This window comes from Somniosus microcephalus, chromosome 21 (genome assembly GCF_052327205.1).
Source record: "Somniosus microcephalus isolate GS21.2 chromosome 21, FLI_Smic_1.0, whole genome shotgun sequence".
Lineage (NCBI taxonomy): Eukaryota > Metazoa > Chordata > Chondrichthyes > Squaliformes > Somniosidae > Somniosus > Somniosus microcephalus.
In genome coordinates this window covers 36,280,539-36,306,192 of record NC_141007.1, presented here as the reverse complement: position 1 = coordinate 36,306,192, position 25,654 = coordinate 36,280,539, and the positions used below count along the sequence as shown (strand labels likewise).

The 25,654-nt window shown below is 47.5% G+C and overlaps 1 protein-coding gene across 2 annotated transcripts in view; it reads left to right on the top strand.

Moving 5' to 3' along the window:
• qtgal (queuosine-tRNA galactosyltransferase) overlaps nucleotides 1-25,654 on the top strand; it is a 449,903-nt gene that overhangs the window by 76,423 nt on the left and 347,826 nt on the right. For both annotated transcript variants that reach the window (XR_015073069.1, XM_085963430.1), the window contains exon 6: nucleotides 7,007-7,102. Coding sequence is in view for 1 of the 2 variants with exons in the window: in XM_085963430.1 (XP_085819556.1) it covers nucleotides 7,007-7,102 (96 nt within the window). In the remaining variant the exon portion in view is untranslated. The remainder of the gene's footprint in view (nucleotides 1-7,006; nucleotides 7,103-25,654) is intronic.

Sequence of the window (25,654 nt, the reverse complement as noted above, 5' to 3'; positions counted from 1 at the left end):
GAAGCATTTCTCTGGCCAGATTAAAAATAACTCTAACTCACCAATGATCACGAAGATCACAGGGATAAGAACGGATTAAGGAGGCCATTCGTCGATGTAGCTCATCCTTCCGTTGTGTTCCCTCAGTACAGCACCTAACTGCCTCCTGAATAATAAGAGTTTACCTCTATTGTCATACCCAGACGAGCATTCAGCTTCAATCACTCACTGCATAAAAGAAGTGCTTCCTGACCTCAGACCTGAACTTGTCTTTCAACAGTTTGCACCTATGTCCTTGACCTGTAGTTGTGGTTTAACCTGAAATAGCGTTCCAGTGCCCCGTATCTCATGTAACAGGACCTTGTAAAAGTATATATGCCTTCCCTCAGGGTTCAGGAGTCAGAGGCCTAGAAATTCGGTTGTGGGTTCGCCAGGGCTTTAGCGCCGGAAATTTAGCGCCGGCGCTAAGTCCCCCTGCGCACGCCAAAAATTCAGTAGCGCCGCGCCCAAACGGCTGCCGGCGCTACTAGAGGGTGTCAGCGCCTCGAAATGGGCGCTGAGTGCCGCATTGCGGCGCAATTCCGGCGCTGCGGCACCCGATGCGGTGCGGCAGGCTGGGGCAGTGCAGGCCTCCTCCTTCAGTTAAGGAGGAGCTGCCTGCACCCGCCCGCTGGCCGTTCAAATGTTCAGAAAAATGAGCCCGGCACCTCGGACAAGTGCCGGGCTTGCAGGCCAGACGCATCTGTTCCGCGGGGGGGGGGTGGAGGAGTCCGGGGAGGGAGGTGCGGGCAGGCGGCCGGCGGGAAAGCGGCCGGCCGCCGCGCGACCTTAATGCGCCGGCGCTAACTCCTGCAAGACTCGGTTGCCAAAGTCTTAGTTGCGGCTGCCACGGGCGAGGCGGCCGCAACTCAATTTCGGCGCTGGGGCCCGTCACCACGGCAACCGGGACGCTGCGCACACCGATGACGTCATCGGTGCCGGCGCAGCACAACTGGTGTAACGCCGACGGAAGGGCCCCACTGAATTTGCCAACTGGCCATAACTCCGGCGCTAGGCCCTCCAGCGCCCCAAATGGGGCGCTAAGCCTACTGAATTTCTAGGCCAGAGTTTGTTTCGCCTGCCTCCATCCTCTGATACTAGAGATCAGCCTCATTGTCCTTTTTTGCACGATGTCCAGTCCTTGGATGTTTGCCCTGTGCATGTGCAACATGGACTCAACATGGTCCTCTAGGTGTGGTCTGTCTAGAGCACTACGTAGCTTCAGTGTGGTGGGCTCAGGCTTGTACTACTCTATTGATTTGGCAGTGGAGCTCAAGATTCTTTTTGCTTTGTAGTTTGCTGCTCCACAATGACTGGACATGCTACAATAGTAAATAGCGAGTAACTTGTAAAGCGACAGCTCTCACTGTAGCAAAAAAAAAGTCAATGTCAAACTCAGTGATTTAGTGAGAACAGCCAGCACCATACGTTATTTACCTCATGCAGTGACTAATGCATTTCAGTGTGATTTATGTCATTATGGCCAGAGCTATAATCGTGGAACCATATAGGGGAAGATATAAATGGAAGAGTGGCAAAAGGCAGACCAGCTGTGGAAGCTGGCAGAGGGGAGGGCATAATGGCCAGGTGTGCTGGGTCTTTGGCCAGCCTGCTTATATAGCAATAAGGACTGAGCCCAATCAAGGGGTTCAGATGGCATTCACCAAACATTTAAGCATTACTCAAATAACAACAGAAAATGCTGGAAACACTCAGCAGGTCAGGCAGCATCGAGGCGAAAGAAACAGAGTCAACGTCTCGGGTGAAACCCTTCGCCAGAACCCTGACGAGGGGTCCTCGACCCGAAACGTTGACTCTTTTTTCTCTCTCCTCGATGCTGCCTGACCTGCTGAGTGTTTTCAGCATTTTCGGTTGTTATTTCAGATTTCCAGCATACGCAGTATTTTGCTATTGTATTTGAGCATTACTCTTTGGGTTTCTAACCTCCAGAATCTTGTAAATAAATTGCCTTGTAAATCACTGAGAGGTGTGCGATCAATACAGGCACACACAGAATGATGTCATTTTGAAGTACAATGCTCGTTTCTTTCGACGACTTTTTCTAAGAACTGTCCAGAGAGCCTGCCATAAGTAATGATTGTTACGTCAGAGGTCACTGCATATCAGAGAATGTTATAAAAAGAGGCTACTGTATTTTTGCAACAACACTGCCAGTAAGTGGTGAAATTCCCCATAAATAGCTATTTTCCTGAAAGGGGAAAAATAAGTCATTTTTAATTAAAAATCTATAGACAAGAAACAACTAACCGCAATCAAATTCATAAGAGTAATTTTTACTCTTGACTTCTTTATTGGACTTGCCAAGGTCTTCTGACAGGAAATTAAATATTGATTTTGCACAATCTCACCCAGACACAAGCCTATTGCAGAAAACAGCACTGGTATGTAATCAATAAACCTCGATTTACAGCCACATGGGAGATGATAAAAGCAGGACTGTAGGTACGTACTGATCAAAAATAGTCAAAATAAACTTACTATTACAAATTTATCTCGTGTGCATTTGTCTGTTTTAAGTATTTTACTTTTAAGAGTTTGGTAAGATCCTCCTTTATGACTAACAATTATTCTGGATCTATATGGTCTCCTAAAGGGCCTAATATCTCACAGTGAAAATTGCCTGATTCATTACCACAGTCACATTACTGAAATCAGCATGTTAATATTATCAACATGTTCTAAAATTTACTTATGATGATTAAGAACTGGAAGTTGTACGGTTCCACTTTTTTTTGTTTTAGATTTTATTTTAATATTGGTAAAGAAATTAGATCACAAGGGAAGAGAAAAAAAAGCACATGCACTTCATTTTGTTTTTAAAAACATAGGGGTTGAAATGACTCTTTTCACTTGAGAATGGTTTAAGTGAGTGTTAACTGATTGATTGTACTGCACCCCATCTCACAAAAATGTGCAGCTGAAAATCACATGCTGGCGACAGTGCTGTAAAAGAATCAATGCACAGTGTACGCACACTGGATGAGCCAATTAGAATGCATCTGCAATCCTGCTGTTGAGTCGCATCTTAATGATCCAGCAAGGCTCTTAATCGCATTGAAGACATGCACTTTCCAGTATTCTGTAGGAGCATAGGAACAGGAGTAGGACATTCAGCCCCTTGAGCCTGTTCCGCCATTCAATTAGATCATGGCTGATCTGTGTATCAACCCTATTTACCCGCCTTTGACCCGTATTCTTTGATAACCTTAACTAACAAAGATCTATCAATCTCAGTCATGAAAGCTTCGATTGACCCAGCCTCCACAGCCTTTATGGGGGGTGGGGGGCGAGTTCCAGATTTCTACTATCCTTTGTGTGGAAAAGTACTTCCAGATCTGACTCCTGAATGACCTTGCTCTAATTTTAAGATTCGACCCTCTAGTTCTGGATACCCCCAGCAGAGGAAATCGATTCTCTTTATCTATTTCTGCTGTCATTAAAGAAAATTGTTCCAGCCAAAGTAAAGAAGCACAAAAGGACAGCAATATTCAGTGACACTGCTCTTGTAGGCAGAATGAGGGAGTGACGAATTAGTCTCTACAGAGCTAAAAGTCATGCAAACAACAAATAAGAGGCTATACCAGGCGCAAGAGGAGATAGCAAAGGGGGGTCAATGCGGTGTCATGACCATAGCCCTCTTTGGATGCAGTCAGAAACAAAGGGTATTAACCCACCCGTCCTCCCATATCGGGCGGGCGGGGTGGGGTTTAAAAATAAAAAATCTCGAAACACAACCCCAATCCACCGCATAGGAGCCTACTGCTATTTTTACAGCAGTGGGTTGCATGGCGTGTCTGTGTCCCGTCTTGGACAGGCGGGACACTTCATTATAATATTTAAATCAGGCTCCCACAGTGCAGTTGGGAGTCTGATTTAAATTTAACGGCTGCTGGCCAGGGCTCAGGAAAACTGGCAGCGAAAGGGAGATGGGAGCAGCTGGCTGCAGAAGGTAAGTGCTTTATAGAGCACTGCTTGTGAGCCAGGGGGAGCAGAAGTGCCCCCACCCCGCCCCACCCCCCACCCCCCCTCATGCAAACCGCGATCTGCCAACCCTTCCCTCCAAACCCTCGATCCTGAGCCTCCCTCCCTCCTGATTGCCGATTCGAACCCCCCCCCCTTCTGCCCCGCTTCATAGGAGCGTTATCAAACAAAATTTGACACCAAGCCACGTAAAACATAAGAACATAAGAAACAGGAGCAGGAGTAGGCCAATCGGCCGCTCGAGCCTACTCCGCCATTCAATAAGGTCATGGCTGATCCAATCTTGGCCTCAACTCCACTTTCCCGCTTTCTCCCCATACCCCTCGACTCCCTTGTAGTTCAAATGTCTGTCAATCTCCGCCTTGACTATATTCATTGACTCTGCCTCCACAGCTCTCTAGGGTAGAGAATTCCAAAGATTCACAACCCTCTGAGAGAAGAAATTCCTCCTCATCTCCATCTTAAATGGGCGACCCCTTATTCTGAAACTATGCCCCCTAGTTCTAGATACCCCCCACTAGGGGAAACATCCTCTCAGCATCCACCCTATCAATCCCTCTTAGAATCTTATATGTTTCAATAAGATCCCCTCTCATTCTTCTAAACTCCAATGAGAATAGGCCCAACCTGCTCAACCTTTCGTCATACGTCAACCCCTTCATCCCAGGAATCAACCTTGTGAACCTTCTCTGCACTGCCTCCAATGCAAGTATATCCTTCCTTAAATATGGAGACCAAAACTGTACTCAGTACTCCAGGTGTGATCTCACCAGTGCCCTGTAAAGTTGCATCAAATCCCTGCTTTTATACTCCATACCCCTTGCAATAAAGGCTAACATTCCATTAGCCTCCCTACTTACTTGCTGTACCTGCATGCTAACTTTTTGTGTTTCATGTACTAGGACCCCCAGATCCCTTTGTACCGCAGCATTTTGTAGTCTCACTCCATTTAAATAATAATTTGCTTTTTCATTCTTCCTTCCAAAGTGGATAACCTCACATTTTCCCACATTATACTCCATCTGCCAAATTTTTTCCCACTCACTTAACCTATCTATATCCCTTTGTAGACTCTTTGGGCTCGATTTTCAGTGTGCCGTGAGGCGGGCTTTTAGGCGGGCGGGGGGCAAAAATCCCGAATTCAGGGGTCCCGACACCATCCCGCCCAAAACCCGCCTCCACGTAAGTTTCAGAGGAGGCTGGGACCCGCCGACCCGAGGCGGGAAGGGATTAGTGTCAATTAGCTGCCTGTTAACAGGTAGTTTTTAGCCTAATCCCTATTTTGAGGGGTGTCGTGTGGGATTCCCGATGGCTCCAAACCATGCCAGGTTAGAACAGGCGGGCCGTTGGGTTGAAGGACTTGGAGGGGTCGCGATGTCGGTGTTCAGGTGAGTGATGGGTGCATGAGTGCAAAGGTAAGTGTGTTTGGTGTGTCTAAAGTGTGTAAAGAAGTTTAAATTACCTGTACTTACCTTAACAGCCTTTCTTCCTCTAGGTTTCGGGAGTCCATCACTCAGCCGGCACTGAAAGCAAAATGGCTGCGAGCTGTCAAAAGTGACAGCCTTCAGCTTTCATTGCCAGTGAGACTTCTAACTGAGTCTGTGTAGAAGGACTCAGGTTAGAAGTCAGACTGTCAGTGTTTGACAGCTTCAAACAGCTGTGAAACGCTGATATTTCATCTGTCAAAAACTCTTGACAGATAAAATTTCAGTCTGTGACATCACCTGTTGCCGGGTGGCCCTTAATTGGTCTGCTGAGCCCGCTGGGCGGGCTCAACAAGGTCAATCAAGGGAAAATCGCGTGGATTGGCCGGATGTCGATGTAGGTGGGACTAAAACCCGAAAGTTGTAGTCCCGCCTCCTTCCCAACAGCTTAATGAAAATCGACCCCTTTGTGTCCTCCTCACAACTTGCTAACCTACCTATCTTTGTATCATCAGCAAATTTGGCTAAAGTACGCTCGGTCCCTTCATCTAAGTCATTAATATAGATTGTAAATAATTGAGCCACCAGCACTGATCCCTGTGGCACCCCACCAGTTACTGATTGTCAACTGGAAAATTAGATATTAGGACAGATGACCAAAGGCTTGGTCAAAGAGGAAGGTTTTAAGGAGTGCCTTAAAGGAGGAGAGAGAGGTGGAGAGGCTTAGGGAGGGAATTCCAGAGCATAGGGCCTAGACAGCTGGAAGCATGGCCGCCAATGGCAGAACGATTAAAATCGGGGATGTGCAAGAGGCCAGAATTGGAGGAGTGCAGAGATCTTGGATGGTTATAGGGCTGAAGGAGGTTACAGAGATAGGGAGGGGCGAGGCCATGGAGGGATTTGAAAAGAAGGTTGAGAATTTTAAAATTGAGGCATTGTCTGACTGGGAGCCAGTGTAGGTTAGCGAGCACTGGGGTGATGGGTGAACGGGACGTGGTGCGAGTTCGGATATGGGCAGCAGAGTTTTGGATGAGTTTAAATTGATGGAGGGTGGAAGATGGGAGGCTGGCCAGCAGCGCATTGGAATAGTCGAGTCTAGAGGTAACAAAGACATGGATGAGGGTTTCAGCAGCAGATGAGCTGAGGCAGGAGTGGAGACGGGAGTAAGCGGTCTTGTTGGTGGAGCGGATATGTGTTCGGAAGCTCATCTCAAGGTCAAATAGGATGCCAAGGTTGCGAACTGTCTGGCTCAACCTCAGACAGTGACCAGTGAGAGTGATGGAGCTGGTAGCTAGGAAACATCGTTTGTGGCGAGGACCGAAGGCAATGGCTTTGGACTTCCCAAAATTTGTTTAGAGGAACTTTCTTCTCTCTTTCTGCTCCAGTACTGGATGTCGGACAAGCAGTGTGAAGAAACTGGTTTGTTCCCATTGGAACTCTCTTCAATGGCAGTTGAATTAGAGAACAAAACCAGGCTTTGTCGAATATATTTTCTTTATTTTATCTCATTTTTCCTTAAGATCACTTTGAGTGAATATGTCTTTGTATTTTTATAACCCTAGATAATTGGTTGCCAAGTTAAGAGAGAACCAGAGGGCTCTACTGAGCGTTACACACGTTGGATTAACAGCATGACACAGGAGCAACTGCTTACACAGGTGGGAAAGACTTCCATTTTCTTACATTGATAAAGTATGTTACCCTCCCTGTCAATATGCAGGAGGTCTGTAAGTGATTGGTACAAGATTGTGTCAACTACAACCAGCTTGATACACTTATGGGAGCCAAGATGTGGCTAAAGTCGTCTTCCTCAGTATGTTGGTTTCCTAGAGCTGGCTCCCCACTTTGAGACTTAGCCCTAGCAACTTGTCTAAACCATCTCACCATCCCCACTCTTGTGAAAGTAATGCGTACTGAATTCTGGTTTGTGCGAGCACTGTCATCCTTCTTCCAGACATGGTACCAGCTTCTGGTTATCAAGAAGCTTTAGTAAGTATCAATATTGTTCAAAACTTTATAGATGTTTAATCCTCACACAAACTGTCTAATTCCATATGTTAAACTATCAAATTGAGGACAGAAGTAGACTTGATACAGCATTTGGTGATCAGAGATGTGATTTGCTGATCAGAGATGTGATTTGGTGATCAGAGATGTGATTTGGTGATCAGAGAAGTGATTTGATTTGCTCCAGAAGTTTGGCAATATGATTATAATAGAGCTGAAATACAGTCAAACACAGGCCAGTAATGATGTGTAAAGCTCACAATCTTTTAATGAAGAGATAGAAGGTTTTTCTGTTCAGTGCATGATTCTATGAATTAATTTACTTGACTGCTAAGATTAATCTGAATCGGATATTGGGCAAGTTATCAGCAATGGTGCAGCACTGGTGTGCTGCCATTGTGGATTTATTACCAAAGCAGCTTTTGGTTCTCACTGGGTCAGGTACTGGGATCCCACTGTGCAAGTTGTGTTCTCTCACCCAATTCAACCTTTATAACTCCACCAGTATATATAGATATATGTCAGACTGGGACCACGAGAGCCAGCTGCCCCACATAGTTGTAGATCTGTCCCCTATTATGATTGGTCCCCCTTCCCCACCAAAAATCAGTCCCAGGCTCTGAGATGTTAAGCACTATAAAGGAACACCTTAAAGAAACGTAACTGTTTAAATGTATCATCTGCACCTATGGAACTACTATAGATCCTATTTTTTTCATCTACTAAAACCTATACTGTGAAGGAATGAGCCATATAACCTATTCAGAAAAATACACTGTCTTTTGAAAGAATTCCGGCCTTATTAAAACATGACAAACTGGGTTTGGAAATCTAGAAACCTAACTATGAAAAAGCTGAGAAAGCATTCTGGCTATTGAGATAAGATAACCTTACTGAAACAGAAGGTTAAAGGCTCCTGACAGGCTGAACCTTTCGGAATGAAACAATGATTCACCCTGGACAAGGTGTTCTAATTTACACTTCGTAAAGAAGCACATAAAAGTAAGAAACATCTGCCTTCGTAAAAATGACATCAAGTAAAACACACCTGCCGTTACACTGTTTTTTATAGTAAACTTAGAACACCTAGAGAAGAGACATAGGGCTAGAAATTCAGTGGGCTTTGCGCCCAGTTACCGCCCAAATAGGGTTTCTGCGCCAGTGTAAGAGGGTGCGCTGATATTCAGTGCTGCGGTAATGGCGGCGGTAGCCGGTAGCGCTGCGCCGACACCGATGACGTCATCGGTGTGCGCAGTGCCCCGGTTCCGCCCCGCTTCCGGCCCAAAACCCCATATTTAGTTGCGGCCGCCTCTTCTGCAGCGGCCGCAAACAGCGATTGAAAAACTGGGCTGTACTGCTGCGCTACTGGGGCGCTTTAAGGTGGAGGTGCGGCCGGCCGCTTTTTCGGCGGCCGCCTGCCCGCACCTCCTTCCCCGGTCTCCTCCACACCCCCCCCCCCCCGCGGCATTGCCGGCTGCTTTCCGCGAGCCCGGCACTTCTCCGTGGTGCCGGGCTCATTTGCCGGCACAATCCAGCGGCGATCTCGCTGTTGCAGGCACCTCCCCCTTAAGAGAAGGAGGAGGCCTGCAGTACCGCAGCCTGCCGCTCCGCAGCGGGTGGCGCAGCGGGACCTTCAGCGCAGAAATTCAGTTTCAGCGCCCCAAGCGGGGGCGGGCACACCCTGGAATAGCGCCCGGTTCCGACTTGGGGCGCAAAAGCCGAATATCTGACGGGCGCACCTGGCTCCGCGCGCAGCGCTAACTTTTGGGCGTTAGCCTGCTGGCGGGCCTTAACTGAATTGCTAGGCCATAATTCTGGAATGCTACCAGCTGAGGTGACTGTAAGAATTGCAGGGGTCAGCAGAAAAATGACTAGAGATAATTAGCTTACATCAGCAGAAAAACTTAAAGGAAATACCACTAGAAAAGGGTATAAATATTGAACTCTCAAATGGGATAACAGACTCGCTTTAAAGGGGCAAAGCGATTCTCGGCTTCAGAGGTGGCTCTGTAAGTCTCCAACTCTTTGTACCTCGTGGTTCAAAGGTATTTGATTTTGGTGGATATCCTGTCGAAAACTAAGAACTGTAAAACTGTAGCGAAGTTAAGATTTGAGAGTAAGGTTCTCTGATAATAGGATTGTAAGTTTTCTCTTTTTGGAACTGTTAATGTTGCGATTGACTCACCAACTGTAAATTACATGTCGGTTCTTTAATAAATCTATATATTTTTAGAATTGTCTCACATAAGACTTCTGTATTAAACTCGCGAACTCAATCTCTCTACACTTTTTGGTGAGGAGTTGCAGAATTCTGGGGGAGTTTTCCAGACCCTCATAATATCCGGAATGTTACAGTGTAGCTAAACTTATTAAAAATGCTATCTGGAGGACGGTAACATTTTCAGGTTGTTCCTTTCCTTTAGGGAGAGATAGTCCAGACCTTTAGACCCGATTAAGTGTCTTTAGGATTCGGCTACCTGAAACTTTAGTTGAAAGTGAATGTCTGAGGAATACGCCTGATCTGGGGTAGCCCTAAAGGGGCTAGGACTAGTAATGATCCTTTCAATACAACACCATCCCAATAAAACTCCATTGCATCCAAATGTATTCCCCTTCAAGTACTCAGTGCATGTGTGTGCAGTGTGTTTCATCCTGATGCTTCCCCTTGGCGATGGTGTATGTTTTGCATGTTCCAGTTCTCAATCCTTTTAGCTGCTCTCCCAGCAGTTGGAAAGCAAGGTGGCTAGCTGTTGTGTCTGACTGGGAGCCTCTTGGGATTCAGGTGACCCATTGCCTTTGTGTGCTGGGGTATGAGATGTCCCTGCCACTGGCTTCACCACTTCTACTACTGTGGTTGCTTCTTAAGCCTGCCCACTTTCTGCCACATCTTCTCTCATTGGGGAGGGTTCTAAAATGGCCACATGTGTCATCGCCCCAAGAGTTAGCAGCCTTATTCATACCACCCATGCCCATCAGCTTGTCCACTGATTTGCATAAAGGCAGACCTTTGGGCTGCTATGAGCAATGATGGTCTTTAATGGCTCTCTCTAACAAACACCCCCCACCCCCACCACAAGCATATCAGATTGGCGATCAGGACCTCTTTAGCAGCATTCTGAGCGTTCATGAGAGATACTATAACTGGAGGCTCCACTGCAATGTCCACACTTGCCCTCAGACTGTGTTGGGTGCTTGGCACACCTTCTAATGACTGCAGAAAACTGTAGGTTTTCAGGAGCACTTATCTTTAAATTCAGGACCTGTGAGATCAGAATTCAACAGCTTAGTTACTCCAGTTACTTGGCATAAGGTATTCTTAACTTAGATGATTTGGTGAGATCCTTTAAATTTTTCTTAAATTGCATCTACATCCACTGGATGGTTGAGATAGCACTGACTTGCAGCAGACCTAACTCTCCCATGCACTCTGTGCAGCTTGCCTCTGTGAATGGTGCCCCTGGATGTCAAACAAGGCCATCCTCTTCTGCCACAGTTCCTCCAGCAGCATCTCTATAGAGGGAGCAGTAAACTGGTACTGGACTAGTACCTGCTCCAGTGTGGCTCCAAAACTGCCCTTTTCTGTAAACTGCTGCTACAGGCCTCTGAATCCCTGAAACAGTGCCAAATATGCCCCCCACACCCCGAACAGTGACCTCCCAATAATAGGTGTTACTCATGTCAGGAGCTTGCTCATAAAAGGACTGACTTTCTGCGCAGTCAGATGTCTTCCATCCTGCAGGTGTGAAGCTTGCATCATTCTGTTCCCAAAGACCCATAAGCAATGCAGAGAATTCAGCCCAGTTTCCACTCACCGAGTATTGTAAATTAACTGACAGTTTACTTGCGAGCGTTTACAATCTAAATGTCTCTTAAAGGGTGAGGAACAGAATGGTTATGGTCCAAACGACCTATTTCTATGTTTTACAGTAAAATGTTGCATTCATTTGGTGGTGCTAAGTTAGGTTGAGTCGAGGACTGATATTTTGTGCCAATGTGATCTTTTTATTTGTATGAACATTAAGTACAGCACTTGTTACAAAAAATGTAGTGGGTTTCAAAAATTATATTGAAATGTTACTTCGAAGTGTTACTTCGAGAGGAAAACAAAAATAAACATGGCCTAAGTTGATGTTGGAGGATGTAACCTTTCTTAAGTCTTTCGCTGAGTCGCTCGACGTACAAGCAGACGTGTCTGGTGAAGAAGTTATCTGGCAGAGAAGCAGTGCCCTTGCGAGTACATCATTAGTAAGTGAAGCGTGTTCTCATGAGGGGTGACGGTCTAATATATGCCTGAAGCAGCCCACCTTCTGCCACGAAAACAAAAAGGTTGTGTGAAGCAAGGGAGCCAGTCATAGTTAGCTGTTGTGCAAGCAGACACGTTGTTCACAGCAGGGAGAGAGTCCGCTTCAGTTATTGTTGACCAGGTCACTTGGCAAGACTGAACTTGTTCTCAGCGTGGAGGCAATTGCATCTCGGGATAGAGTTTGGAAGCAAAAAACCGTCTGGTTCAGTATTGTGTGTTTCCCCGGCAGAAGGGAATGGTTGACAATGCATAGCCAAACCAGCTCGTTTTCACAAGTGCTTTTGGAAGGGAAAGCATTTTCTCTTCTTCAGGTTGGTTGCTGCAGGAGAACTCTTGGCAAACACTTGGCTGCAGTTCAGCTTCTGAGCGAGGAGCCCATCATCCTTTCAGCACAGTGGACTGCGTTTCCATAGATAATCTGAACGTTTGGCACAGTGTAGACCAGCTTGAAAGAATTGTCAAGCAATAGAGTTTGAGGGCTCAAATGTAACACTGGCCTGTTGGACCATGGCCAGTGAATGTACCTGGGAGGCCAGTTGGACTCTCAGTAAAAGAGGGAGTTGGAGTCATCTGAGAGGACTCAGTGAATGCATTCCAGCAATAGGGGGCGATTCGCCCCCTTTGTGCCCCCTTAGTGCCTCCGGGAGGGCGCTAACGGGGCGCTAAGGGCTTATCGCCCAGGCGGGGGCGCTAATAGCATCTGCCGAGGAATTCGGCGGGATGCTACTGAGGCGCTAGCTGGTAGCGCCCCAAGCTGCCGGCGATGACATCATCGCCGAGCGACGCGACCCCTTTGCACCCCTTAGCGCCCCGCGGCAGAAATTTGGCTGTGTCCCGCGAGGCTCTCACGAGTGATGTCATCGACAGCCTCGCGGGTCGCGAACCAGGCCGCGCATCGCTGGCGGGGCGGTAATTAAAGGGGCGGTCCGGCTTTGCCCCGTGCTGCCATTTTATTATTTTGGCCGACCTCCAGGTTGGCCCCTCTTGGCGGCCCTTGGCATGGTCCGTGGCCACCCTGGTGGGCTAGTGGAGGCCATCAAATGGCCTGCAGAGTGCACAGTGGCCCTCCCCTTTAACGGAAGGGGAGGGGCGCTGAAACGCGTCAACGCTACGCGGAGCAGCCACGTAGCGCTTTGGCGCTACCGCGCATTGTGCCCCAGACACCGCCCCGAGAGGAAGTGGAGTGCCCGAGATAGCGCTCTGCTTCCTCTTCAGGGCGGTAACCCCAATTTAGCGGCCGGGGCGGTACTCCTGCACCGGGCACTACATGTCTGGCGCTAATTCGGTTACTGCCCCCAAACGGGGCATAACTGAATTTTGCCCCCATGGTGTTTATTCGCTGCACTGAACTTATGCACACAGGAAGTTACACAGGCTTGTTACAAGCAGCCTCCGACACACAATCTAGAAAAAGAACAAATTGCGTCTAACTTGGAAAGTCTGCTGGCAGATTTTACTTCTTATTTTCTGTCCCTTGAAATGAGCTTCCTGACTATTAGATAGAGAAAATCTTACGATTTTGTGCACCCAGCACAGAGTTGCGCATGACGGGAATACATAATCGGAATCTGGGAGCACTGACCTTTGCACCCAAATTATCCAGATGTGCTCCTGTTACATGAAGCTCTCTGCTGGAGGCACTAAATCATAACATTTGCCCCTGTGTACCTGCTACCAAGCTCGGCATCCCCCAACTACTACTCCGCTGTTTATCTTGTTTTCTCTCCGGTTTTAAATCTTGATGGTCTCCGGCATTATAGACCCGCATCGAGGTTTAAAAGCTAGGACCTGTCAGCAGCACAGTCACAGACTTGCCACAAAATCCTAATTAAGGTGAAATGTTTCAGACAGACATAAAGAATACCCTGTGCTCCATGGATATTGAAAAGAAAATGGCTGTTTTTTTTCCTCCAAACAAATAAACTACAAACATTGCATTATTTCTCAATGGAGGGTTAAAGGTCAAAGTCACTCCCAATCCAATGTCAGAGTTGGCGCACGGCAACAAGTTTTGCACCTGTAATGTAATGTTTAATACAGGATTGATTTGGCAATAACAACAGAAAATGCTGCAAAAACTCAGCAGGCCAGGCAACATCCGTGGAGAGAGAAATAGAGTCAACGTTTCAGGTCAAAACCCTTTGTCAAGACTGAAAAAGCACAGGAAATGAAACAAATTAAAAGGCCAGTTTGGAGGCTGGGAGAGAACAAAAGAGAAGTGCAGAGACATTAAGAGGTATTCAAAACGAGAGGAGATGGTGATAGGACTAGTGGAGACAAAAGACGGCTCTAGATTAGGTGTGAAATGCGCTGGCAGAATGGGAGACAGCTGCCATGTGGGAGAGAAAAAAAAGGGGGGGCCAAAACAAAGGTGTGGATTAAAAAATATAAGTAAAAATGTAATAGGGGCCGAGGTTATGATCTGAAATTGTTGAACTCGATATTGAGTCCGGAAGGCTGTAAAGTGCCTAATCGGAAGATGAGGTGCTGTTCCTCGAGCTTACACTGAGCTTCCGTGGAACAATGCAAGAGCCTGAGTAGGGTGAGGTCTGAGTGGGAATGGGGCGGTGAATTAAAATGACAGGCGACCGGAAGCTCAGGGTCATCCTTACGGACTGAACAGAAGTGTTCTGCAAAGCGGTCACCCAATCTGCGTTTGGTCTCCCCAATTTGATTTGGCAATATTGCTGCTGATTTGAGGTTTTCATAAGTAACTACTGGAGACCTGTATTCTGTGCTAAGAATGTCTCAAATGTCATAATTTTTAAATTATATACATAGATATATATATATATATATATAAATACTTTCCTTGTGTTTGCAAATTACATTATGAAATACAGAATTCATCACAAAGGAATAAATTGGCTTAATTCGAAGCAACACTTTAAATATCTCTTTGTAAATTATTGGGCCAGATTTTGCTGTCAAAATAACGGTGAGACTAATGGCGCTCGCCGTTATTTATGTGCAAATAGTACAGCAACTTCAGGCGAGGGGCAGATGTGCGGCTAAACTCAAATATCCAAAGGTTGCTGTCCAAGTTGCGCCATTCCACTGTTAGCTATGTAAAAACGGCATCTTGCTGTCTGCCTCACCATTGAAATGCATCGAATGGTGTGAAGTTGCTGTATTTGCACAGTAGATACGGATTAAACTCGCCACAGAAAGTTTAAGTCTTGTCCATTTCAGTCTAAGTACCCCGCTAACAATGTGATAAGTGTTAATTACTGTCAAACAACCTCTCTGGCACTGAAAATTAACTTTTACAAGTGTGGAGTCTCATTGCTTCATGTTTGAATTGTTGTTGGAGATTTGAAAAATGGCAAATTTTTAAAAATGTTTAAAACATTTATTTTTCCTTTCTGTCTCTTTTTTTTCTCTCTCTCTTAATACAATCTCTCTTTCTCTCTTATTTCTCTTTCTGTACCTGATTTGACATTGAATTCACTCACTCTAATTTACACCTCCTTCTCAGTTCTTCTGCTGTTTATTTCTCAATCCTTCAATCTGATTGGTTAAGGAGATACCCAGTTTGTTGCCCTGTTCACTTGGGTCCCAGATACCCTGTTTCCCTCGCTGCAACGTTATCAGATCGTACTTTCAGCAACTTAGTGGGCAAAAACATTTTGAGCTGAAGGGTGCAGGGGCAAGTGTAGCTACCAGCAGACGCCGTTAAATGGAGCAAAATCTGGCTCAATAGGCAAGAATTTGCGGTCGGAGGCTTCCCACAGGCGGATGCCTCCGACTGGCAAATAATCTACGAACCTACCTTCTACCTTGAGATTCACAGAGACTCGTGCTCCTGGGCCTCTATGTATAGACATGCGTAAAGGCCCACGTATCTCAGGGACGCAGGTGGTTCGCAAGCGCCCCTGGGATTACGTGGGCTGGCCCAATGAATGACAGAAGGGGGATCCCCATTCATGCTTATTGAGATTCCGTATGTACGGAAACCCCATAATTATGAATGGGAATACCCCAAAAAATACCTCTACACTTTAAATAATTTTTTTAAAATCACATTTTAAATTAATTGAAATGGCATTTAATGTTTAAAACAAAAATTAAATTTTTTGAAAAATAAATTTACATGTTTTAAAGGGGCTAAAAATAAACTTATTTCACAGGTTTTTGAATGTATAAATTATTGATTTTATTTTACTGTTTTGTAAAACTCTTACACTGGTAAAAGCAGGCCTTATGCCTCCTTTTACCAGGCGTAAAAATTTCACAGGCATTCGCTGGGCAGAACACTCTCTGCCCGCGGACGCCCTTTTCCCAGGGATGTGGATTGACAGATCGCAAGTTCCGGGTTTTAGCACATGCGCAGTGCATGCCTAAACCTGGAACTTGCGAGGCCCTTACGGGCGCGTACGCACCCGTAGGGGCCACAACTTATGGCCCATTATTTTTCTCTTTCCCAGTTTTTTTCTCTGTCTTCCTCCCTTCTGTCCTCAAGGTTTTGGGTCCTTGCTGGGGTATGGTTCACTGGTGCCAATTGTCCTCTGATAGCTTGTGCAGGTGGTCATTATTCATGCGTAAGACTTAGGTGGTGAGTATCAGAAGGCTATTGACCTTGAGGAATTAGAACAGGGCCTGATCCTGTCTCAATGTTGATAAATGTACATTTCCAGCGGAGGTTGCTGGATAGTGATCAGAAGCGGGAGGCTGACCCAATTCACCCGTCCCCCAACCCAGAGACACTGATGCCTGACGATGGCACTCTACTAATGTAAAAATCCCTTTTATGTATTAGGTTAGATTCTGTGCCCTGTCATTTTATAGACACAGCACACAATCAGCAGCACAAGGTTCTGCACTGTTGTGACTAAAAGTGGGACCTTTAATTAGTCACTTTCATAATTCTCTTTGGCTGGCAGAGCACTGGAAACCTGATGGCAGTGAGGAAGACATATTTTTCACTGGATTTTCCTGGCTACTGCCTGTCTTGATTAAGATCAGTAAATGTGTTGCTGTGGTGGCATCGCCACGCTCAAAAGTTTTCCCATTAACATCACAATAACGTCATGATCGAATTTCATTACATCACTACTCTTGAGCATGTGCACCAGCCAAAGTATAAGAACATAAGAAATAGGAGCAGGAGTAGGCCATTTGGCCCTTTGAGCTTGCTCCACCATTCAATAAGATCATGGCTGATCTTCTATCTCATCTCTACTTTCCTGCACTATCCCCATATCCCTTGATTCCCTTAATATTCAAAAATCTATCGATCTCTGTCTTGAATATACTCAACAACTGAGCCTCCACAGCCCTCTGGGGTAGAGAATTCCAAAGATTTGCCACCCTCCGAGTGAAGAAATTTCTCCTCATCTCAGTCGTAAATGGCCGACCCCTTATTCTGAGACTGTGACCCCTGGTTCTAGACTCCCCAGCCAGGGGAAACATCCTCCCTGCATCTACCCTGTCAAGCCCTGAAAGAATTTTGTATGTTTCAATGCGATCACCTCTCATTCTTCTAAACTCTAGAGAATATAGGCCTAGTCTACTCAATCTCTCCTCAGATTATTACCTTTGAGGTTCTGCTTTTTTAATTTGGATCCTAGCTCCTCAAACTCCCTCAGCAGAACCTCATTCCTAGTTCTACCTATGTCGTTGGTTCCTACATGGACCACGACAACTGGATCCTCCCCCTCCCACTCCAAGTTCTTCTCCAGCCGTGAGGCGATGTCTTTAACACCACCAGCCCCACATATGTGGGGAATGTTGGGCACCACAGTGCAGGCAGTTAATAAGAAGACCTACTCCACATTACCAAATAAATGCAGGAGAGCACCTCGGTGAGCTCGCTTTTACAATATTTCTCCTCAGTGTGTTCTGATGACCCACTGTTATTTTGTATAAGTCTATCTTCAGTCTCATTGCAACTTGGCGTGCAATCATTATGGGCTAGATTTTTGTCTCCCCCCCCTCCTCGGGCATTAATCTGACAGGGTGGATCGCACGCCCGTTATAGAACCCGCCAGATTACCACCCAGGCGGTGAAGACTAAAGTCCACCCCAGTATATCTTAACTGAGATTTGTGCTGTAGTGCCTGTCCAATAAGATAGCAAATTATTGTAACTTCAAAATGTTGTGCACCATGGCCTGTAACTATAACAGAAATATTGTTATATGTGAGCGCTTTCCATGAAGGAAAGTGCGTACAAAGATTAATATGTCATGGCAATATTTGCAGATAAAAAGACTCTTAACTAGACTGTGTTTACTAAGGAACATGTGTGTTTCTATTACAATCTAGTCATGTGAAACATGTTGGAAAATCACAATCTCTCCCACTTGAAGCTCCCCTGGTGACTCAATGAATGCATGAGTCACCTGGTGTTTTTACAGACCAGGGTAATCCCGGAATTGTGTTGAATTAGTTGGGTTTCAGCTTTGGGACAACCAGCCTTGGCATTGGTATCCCCGGGCTAGTGAAGGCAAAAGTCACCCAGAGTTCTCATTCCTGACTGCGATCCATTGACTCTGGGAAGTGTGCATTTGTAGATGTTGGGCAAGGCCAGGTCAATCTCCGTTGTGATACTCATGGCCAAATAGCCTGCTGACACTCAAGCCCCAATTTGAATGTAACCCACCCCGCAACGAAAAGTAAAATCGGGCAGGGTGTAAAATGGGCCGGTGACCCAAACCCTACCGGGCAGGTTAGGTTACAATCGAGGCCTCGCTATCTAAATTTGCACATGTGGTCAGTTGGGTGAGGTATCCGAGAGCTGCTGGTGCTCTTAAAGGCAAGAAGATTGGGGACAGGAAATCTCCAACACTCCCCTTTCAGATTGGTGAGGTAGTTAATATTTGCAGTCAGACCAGATCCAAACCACTGACATTGCAGAGTCAATAACGCAGAAAGGAACTTGATTCAACTCCAAGATTTTGTGAAAAGATCAAAAGGAACAGGTAGAAAATACCAACTCCGCTCTAAATCCAAACTTGCTGCAGCACGAGGAAGTCAATGGGATGTAATCTTGTTTTTGGCCGATAGTGTAAAACGGGCGATATCGGATCAGCCGCCCATTATAGATATATCAATTGAAGTGAACCTGAACGAAGGACAATTATATTTGGATCATGTCTAGCCCGATGAACAGCCCAAGTTGAGGTGGGTTTGGTATGGACTGATACTAGGGTTAATCCCTTCCTTGCAGGCCTCGGCTGAAGACTGCAACAGAATCCTTTAAGAAAGTACGTACATCTGCACAGCCGCTTATGCCAGATTTCACATTAAGACCCCTCTCCAAAATGATCTCATTTTGGAACTCTTTTATAAAAAAAAAAAAAAAACATGTTGTAGTAAAGGGTCAAGTTATGAAGGGAGTGTTTTCTATGGATTCTTTGTCACACGGAGAGCCATAAAGAGTGCATTTTTTTATTGGGGCCATGGTAACTGTTAGTAGTTAAACAACAGAAAATATTGGCAGTCTCGTGTTAAAACTACACAGGGTGCAGCCAATTTAAATTTAAATCTCATTTGGCATTTTCTACCTATTCACTTTGATCTTGATCGAAAATTGAAATCAGTAGGTGTATGAGGCAGCAATATTTGTTCATATTTAAGTTATAATAATTGTCTCTCCAAATCTAGATGGTACTGGCTGTGGAAGAGTGTAGGCTGTACTGTGGATTTCTAGGACATTGCTCATTTCAGTTGCCCTTATACATATGCACCAGAATTCTTTCACAAAATGACTGATGTCAAGAGTTTGCTGTTTAGAGTTATGTACAGGATTGTGGGTATTACGAGCTCCTGTTTGGGGAAACTTCAGATATTCCCCCCCCCCCCCCCCCCCGCCATTCCCTCTTCCCCCTTCCCTTTCCCTTCCAGGCCTCCTCTGTTCTGTTGTGCTTTGTGGATCATGTTGACTTAGACACATGGCAAACTGAGCTAGGGGAAGAAAACTGTTTTCCTGGCAAAGATACGAAATCTAACAAGTATGTTTCTAAACATGCACATTTGGGGACTTTGTGTAGCCAGGGGAGATCTTTGAGTTTTGTACACTATAGTATTTCACTCAGTTGGAGAACTGACTGCCTCAGACAGACATTTAAACTTTACAGCAGGAGATAGCCTAAACATGAAGGGGGAAAAATTCGGCCATGCCCCCTTTGTGGCGCTAACTTTGCCGGGGCCCTACTTTTAGCACCCCAAAAAGGTTAGCACCCCTGCGCCGTAAATTTAGTGGTAGCGCCCCAAGCAGGAGGTGGGGCGCTACTGGAAGCGCTCCCCTTCCCTCTTGGGGTGCTACCATTCAATATTGCGGTGCTACACGCAACAGCGCCATACGCATCGGCACATAGCGCCGCGGTATTACAGGCCTCCCTCCCCTGATTGAAGGGGAGGGGCCTATCGCAGCACGTACTGGGGTCCTGCTGGACCACCGGGGAGCGGGTGCCGGGAAAACAGCCCGGCACTCGAGGAGTGACCAATCGCAGCCGGCACCACACAGGAGGAGGAGAGAGTGAGCAGGTGCTGGCAGGCGGCCCCAAAAAAAATGGCCGCCCGGCACCTGCCCTTTAATTTGTGCCGCCCCAGCCGCAAAAGCACCGCGCTGACCCTGTCAGATATAGCGTCCAGCAGTAGGCCAGTGGGCACGACCGAAATTTGTAGCCGGGGAGCGAGTGGGGCGCTGCGCATGGCGCCACTGCTAACCTCCCACTGAATTTTTTTAAACGGGTGTGTTTGGAGCGTGGGGGCAGTTAAATTGTTAAAAATGTGATTCCCGACCTGACCCCGCCTCCAACCCGCCCACTTCGGTTTTGCCGGAGACGGGATGGGGGGGATCAACCCGTTCCCTGGGGGAGTTACTGTAATTTAAATATTGGAATGAAGCTGGAAGCCCCTTTTTCCCCCTCCATTTTGTTTTTAACTGCCTGTGGACAGATTTCACACAATTCGTGAAACCCGGCAGTTAAACAGAGGCGAGGACTGCTGCATCCAGGAGGTAAGTGGCTTTATACCTACCTCCTGGATCCAGGGTCCCCACCATACCCACCCCCGCAATCAGAGACCCCCCAACGAGGCTTCCCAGGCCCCATCTGCCCCCTCAGATCGACATAAAACAACCCATGGCACTATTTTGAAGAAGAGCAAGGGAGTTCTCCCTGGTGTCCTGGCCAATATTCATCCCTCGACCAACACCTAATAGATTATCTGGTCATTATCCCATTGCTGTTTGTGGGACCTTGCTGTGCGTAAATTGGCTGTTGCATTTCCTACATTACCACAGTGCACTTCAAAGGTACTTCATTGGCTGTAAAGTGCTTTCGGACATCCTGAGGTCATGAAAGGTGCTATATAAATGCGTCTTTCATTTTTTAACCGGCAGTGGTCACTTACATTTGCTGTTAATGTTGCTGCCTCTGGAGGAGCCTTGGAAAACCACTACCTGAGGTTTTCCTTGCCCCGCCAGCAGGAGTGACACCTCATTACATCGCTGCTCAAGTTGGAGCGGCCATTATTGGCAGTGGCTAATTACTTTGCTGTTTGCAAGCAAGAAAGTTTTTTTTATTCGTTCATGGGATCTGGACATCGCTGGCAGGGCCAGCATTTATTGCCCATCCCTAATTGTCCTTGAGAAGGTGGTGGTGAGCCGCCACCTTAAACCGCTGCAGTCCGTGTGGTGAAGGTACTCTCATAGTGCTGTTAGGTAGGGAGTTCCAGGATTTTGACCCAGCGACGATGAAGGATTGGCGATATACTTCCAAGTCAGGATGGTGTGTGACTTGAAGGGGAACTTGGAGGTGGTGGTGTTCCCATGCGCCTGCTGCCCTTGTCCTTCTAGGTGGAAGAGGTCGCAGGTTTGGGAGGTGCTGCCGAAGAAGCCTTGGTGACTTGCTGCAGTGCATCTTGTAGATGGTACACACTGCAGCCACAGTGCGCCGGTGGTGGAGGGAGTGAATGTTTAAGGTGGTGGATGGGGTGCCAATCAAGCGGGCTGCTTTGTCCTGGATGGTGTCGAGCTTCTTGAGTGTTGTTGGAGCTGCACTCATCCAGGCAAATGGAGAGTATTCCATCACACTCCTTACTTGTGCCTTGTAGATGGTGGAAAGGCTTTGGGGAGTCAGGAGGTGAGACACTCGCCACAGAATACCCAGCCTCTGACCTGCTCTTGTTGCCACAGTATTTATGTGGCTGGTCCACTTAAGTTTCTGGTCACCCCCAGGATGTTGCTGGTGGGAGATTTGGCGATGGTAATGCCGTTTAATGTCAGGGGAGGTGGGTAGACTCTCGCTTGTTGGAGATAGTCATTGCCTGGCACTTCTGTGGCGCGAATGTTACCTGCCACTTATCAGCCCAAGCCTGAACGTCGACCAGATCTTGTTGCATGCGGGCATGGACTGCTTCATTAAATGAGGAGTTGTGAATGGCACTGAACACTGTGCAGTCATCAGCGAACAACCCCATTTCTGACCTTATGTTGGACGGAGGGTCATTGATGAAGCAGCTGAAGATGGTTGGGCCTAGGACACTGCCCTGCGTAACTCCTGCAGCGATGTCCTGGGGCTGTGATGATTGACCTTCAACCACTACAACCATCTTCTTTTGTGCTAGGTATGACTCCAGCCAGTGGAGCGTTTTCACCCCGATTCCCATTGACTTCAGTTTTACTAGGGCTCCTTGATGCCACACTTGGTCAAATGCTGCCTTGATGTCAAGGGCAGTCACTCTCACCTCGCCTCTGGAATTCAGCTCATAGGTCCATGTTTGGACCAAGTCTGGATTGCGGTCAGGAGCCGAGTGTTCCTGGTGGAACCCAAACTGGGCATCAGTGAGCAGGTTATTGGTGAGTAAGTGCCACTTGATAGCACTGTTGGTGACACCTTCCATCACTTTGCTAATGATTGAGAGTAGACTGAAGGGGTGCTAATTGGCCGGATTGGATTTGTCCTGCTTTTTGTGGACAGGACATACCTGGGCAGTTTTCCACATTGTCAGATAGATGCCAGCGTTGTAGCTGTACTGGAACAGCTTGGCTAGAGGTGCGGCTAGTTCTGGAGCACAAGTCTTCAGCACGACAGCCAGGATGTTGTCGGGTCCCATAGCCTTTGATGTATCCAGTGCGCTCAGCCGTTTCTTGATATCACATGGAGTGAATTGAATAGGCTGAAGACTGGCTTCTGTGATGGTTCTTCAGGAGGAGGCTGATATGGATCATCCACTCGACACCTCTGGCTGAAGATGGTTGCAAACGCTTCAGCCTTTGGTAAACAGTGTTGCACGCATAGCAAAATCTTTGGTAAACTGTACAATCAAATTGTACAGTGGCTTCACAAAATCTGGGTGAGCATGTAAATTCTTGAAAATGTAATTTAAAAAAACAAGAAATTGAACAGTGGAAAATAAATTGGAAATGCTGGAGATGGACAGCACACATTGACTGCTGCTCCACAAACCCAAAAATACAGTCTTCCTCTGTATCAATCACAGAAACCCCACAATGCAGATAGAGGCCATTTCGGCCCATCGAGCCTGCACCGACACATATCCCACCCGCTCCCCGTAACCCCTGCACCAACCCGCTCCCCGTAATCCCTGCACCGACACATATCCCACCCGCTCCCCGTAACCCCTACACCAACCCGCTCCCCGTAATCCCTGCACCGACACATATCCCACCCGCTCCCCGTAACCCCTGCACCGACACATATCCCACCCGCTCCCCGTAACCCCTACACCAACCCGCTCCCCGTAATCCCTGCACCGACACATATCCCACCCGCTCCCCGTAACCCCTGCACCAACACATATCCCACCCTATCCCCGTAACCCCACGTATTTAATCCCCCTAACACTAAGGGTCAATTTATCATAGCCAATCAACCTAACCCGCACATCTTTGGACTGTGGGAGGAAACCGGAGCACCCGGAGGAAACCCACGGGGAGAATGTGCAAACTCCACACAGACAGTCACCCGAGGCCGGATTTGAACCCGGGTCCCTGGTGCTGTGAGGCAACAGTGCTAACCACTATGCCACCGTGCTCCCTGTATGTGCTTTCTTTGTCTGTACCAGGTTGATGCCTGCTGTACAATTGGGAATGACCTGAGGCATCCATTTCTATCACTGTTATTACTAATTCTGCTCTTACAACAGCAACAAAAGACCACATAGCAGAGAGTTTGTCAATCTAAGCTTCCTGCTTGATGAAATATTTAACAATATAAGGGGCGCGAAATTCGGCTGCTTCATACCTGCGTTTAGGGCCTCCATGGGACGCTAACGGGGCGCAAATGTGTTTATGCCCGGGCGCGGTGATATTAGCGCCCTGCGCTAAATTGGGCCGGGGTTTTGCGGAGGCGCTAAGAGTTAGCGCCCCGCTCCTGTAGGTACCACCCCGCTCGCCCGTGCCCAGCGATGATGACATCATCACTGTGCGCAGCGCCCCAGTTGCAAAATTCAGCCGCGCCCCCTCACTTACCGCCTGGCGCTAACACCGCCAGCATCAGCTGCAGTCGGGAGTCGACTCCACGCGCGCTATTTAAAGGCACCATCTTGGGGAAACTTTTTTGTCAGCCACAACTCTGATGAGACATTGTCAGACAAGCTGCTGAACATATCGCTGCGATTTTAGCTCCAAAGGCTGTCGTGAGTGTTAACAATTGCTGTATTTAGCTCAGTGAATGTTCGTGTTATAACGTTTAATTTTATAATTAAAAAATTATTTAAGAATCACCCTTCTGCATTTCCTTATATCCCCTCTTTGGCTTAACTATTCTTGTGCTCCTCCGCTGTGTGTACCCTGTAGCTGCAGCAGGGCTGGTGGAAGGCTGCTGTGTGTGAGGGCTAGAGACTTCAGATGGCCTTGCAGGACGCCCTCAACCAGCTCTGGGCCTGGAAGGCATGGCTGTTGACTGCACCACCTCAGCATGGGCAGCGGCAGTCTGGGCGACAGGCAGCAACAAGTGCAATGGCGGAGTGTTGGGATCAGGAATGCTGTCATCCTGAGAGAGGACAGCAGCTTCCTGCTCCACTGACCTACTGACACTGCCCTGGGGCAGCACCTCAGCATCCCCACCAATCTGCTGCAGCACAGATTGGTGTGCTGCTGGGACACTGTGAGATCCCTGGTGGACTGTGGTGGACCCAGCGGTGATGGCAGCAGTCAGAGCTTGTGTGGCATCCAGCTGAGACTGCATGATAGCACCAAGACATTGCGTGGCATGCAGCTGAGGCTGGATGAGAGCAGTCTGAGCTTCAATGCCACCAACCATTGTCTGCATTACAGCACGAAGACGTTGCGTTTCTTCCGCCTGTGCTGCAATGGAAGCTGCCAGATCTCCCATGACCCGTGTCATGAGGTCTGGATCCACACGGTCTCTCTGGGAGTCCACCATCATCAGCAGACTGGCAATGATGGGTTCCATGGTGTGCGCAGAGCTCTGTGCAATGCTGGAAGCGGACTCCTCCACGCTCCTTACCACTGCCGAGAGGCTCTCTGGCACCCTTGCCATTGCACCTATCATCTCAGAGCGCATGGCCATCACTGTTCTTCTAAAGGCCTGCCCATCGAGGTCCTCGTCTGAGTCCTGTACAGCAGAACTTGCGTGCACACTCTCCCCCAAAGGAGATGGCTCTGAGGTTCCCTTTCCCCTTGACCTTGCTGCAGCTCGCTCGGCCCCGGTGCATCACCCAGTGTAGACCCCGGTGCTAAGCTAACCTCTAAGGAACGCGCAGTGCCAGTCTCTGAGCTGGTGCCTGCGGGTGAGAAATGCAGTGACGCAGTGCTTGACTCCTCCTCCTCCTCTTCCTCTTCCTCTCCCTCCTGAGTGTGTTGGGGGGGGGGGCGGGGCTCAGGTACAGGCTCCACATCTGCCGAGAGATTACAGAAAGCATAAATGGCACAAGACTCGTGTTAAGGTGAGGGCAGGGTGGCAGGT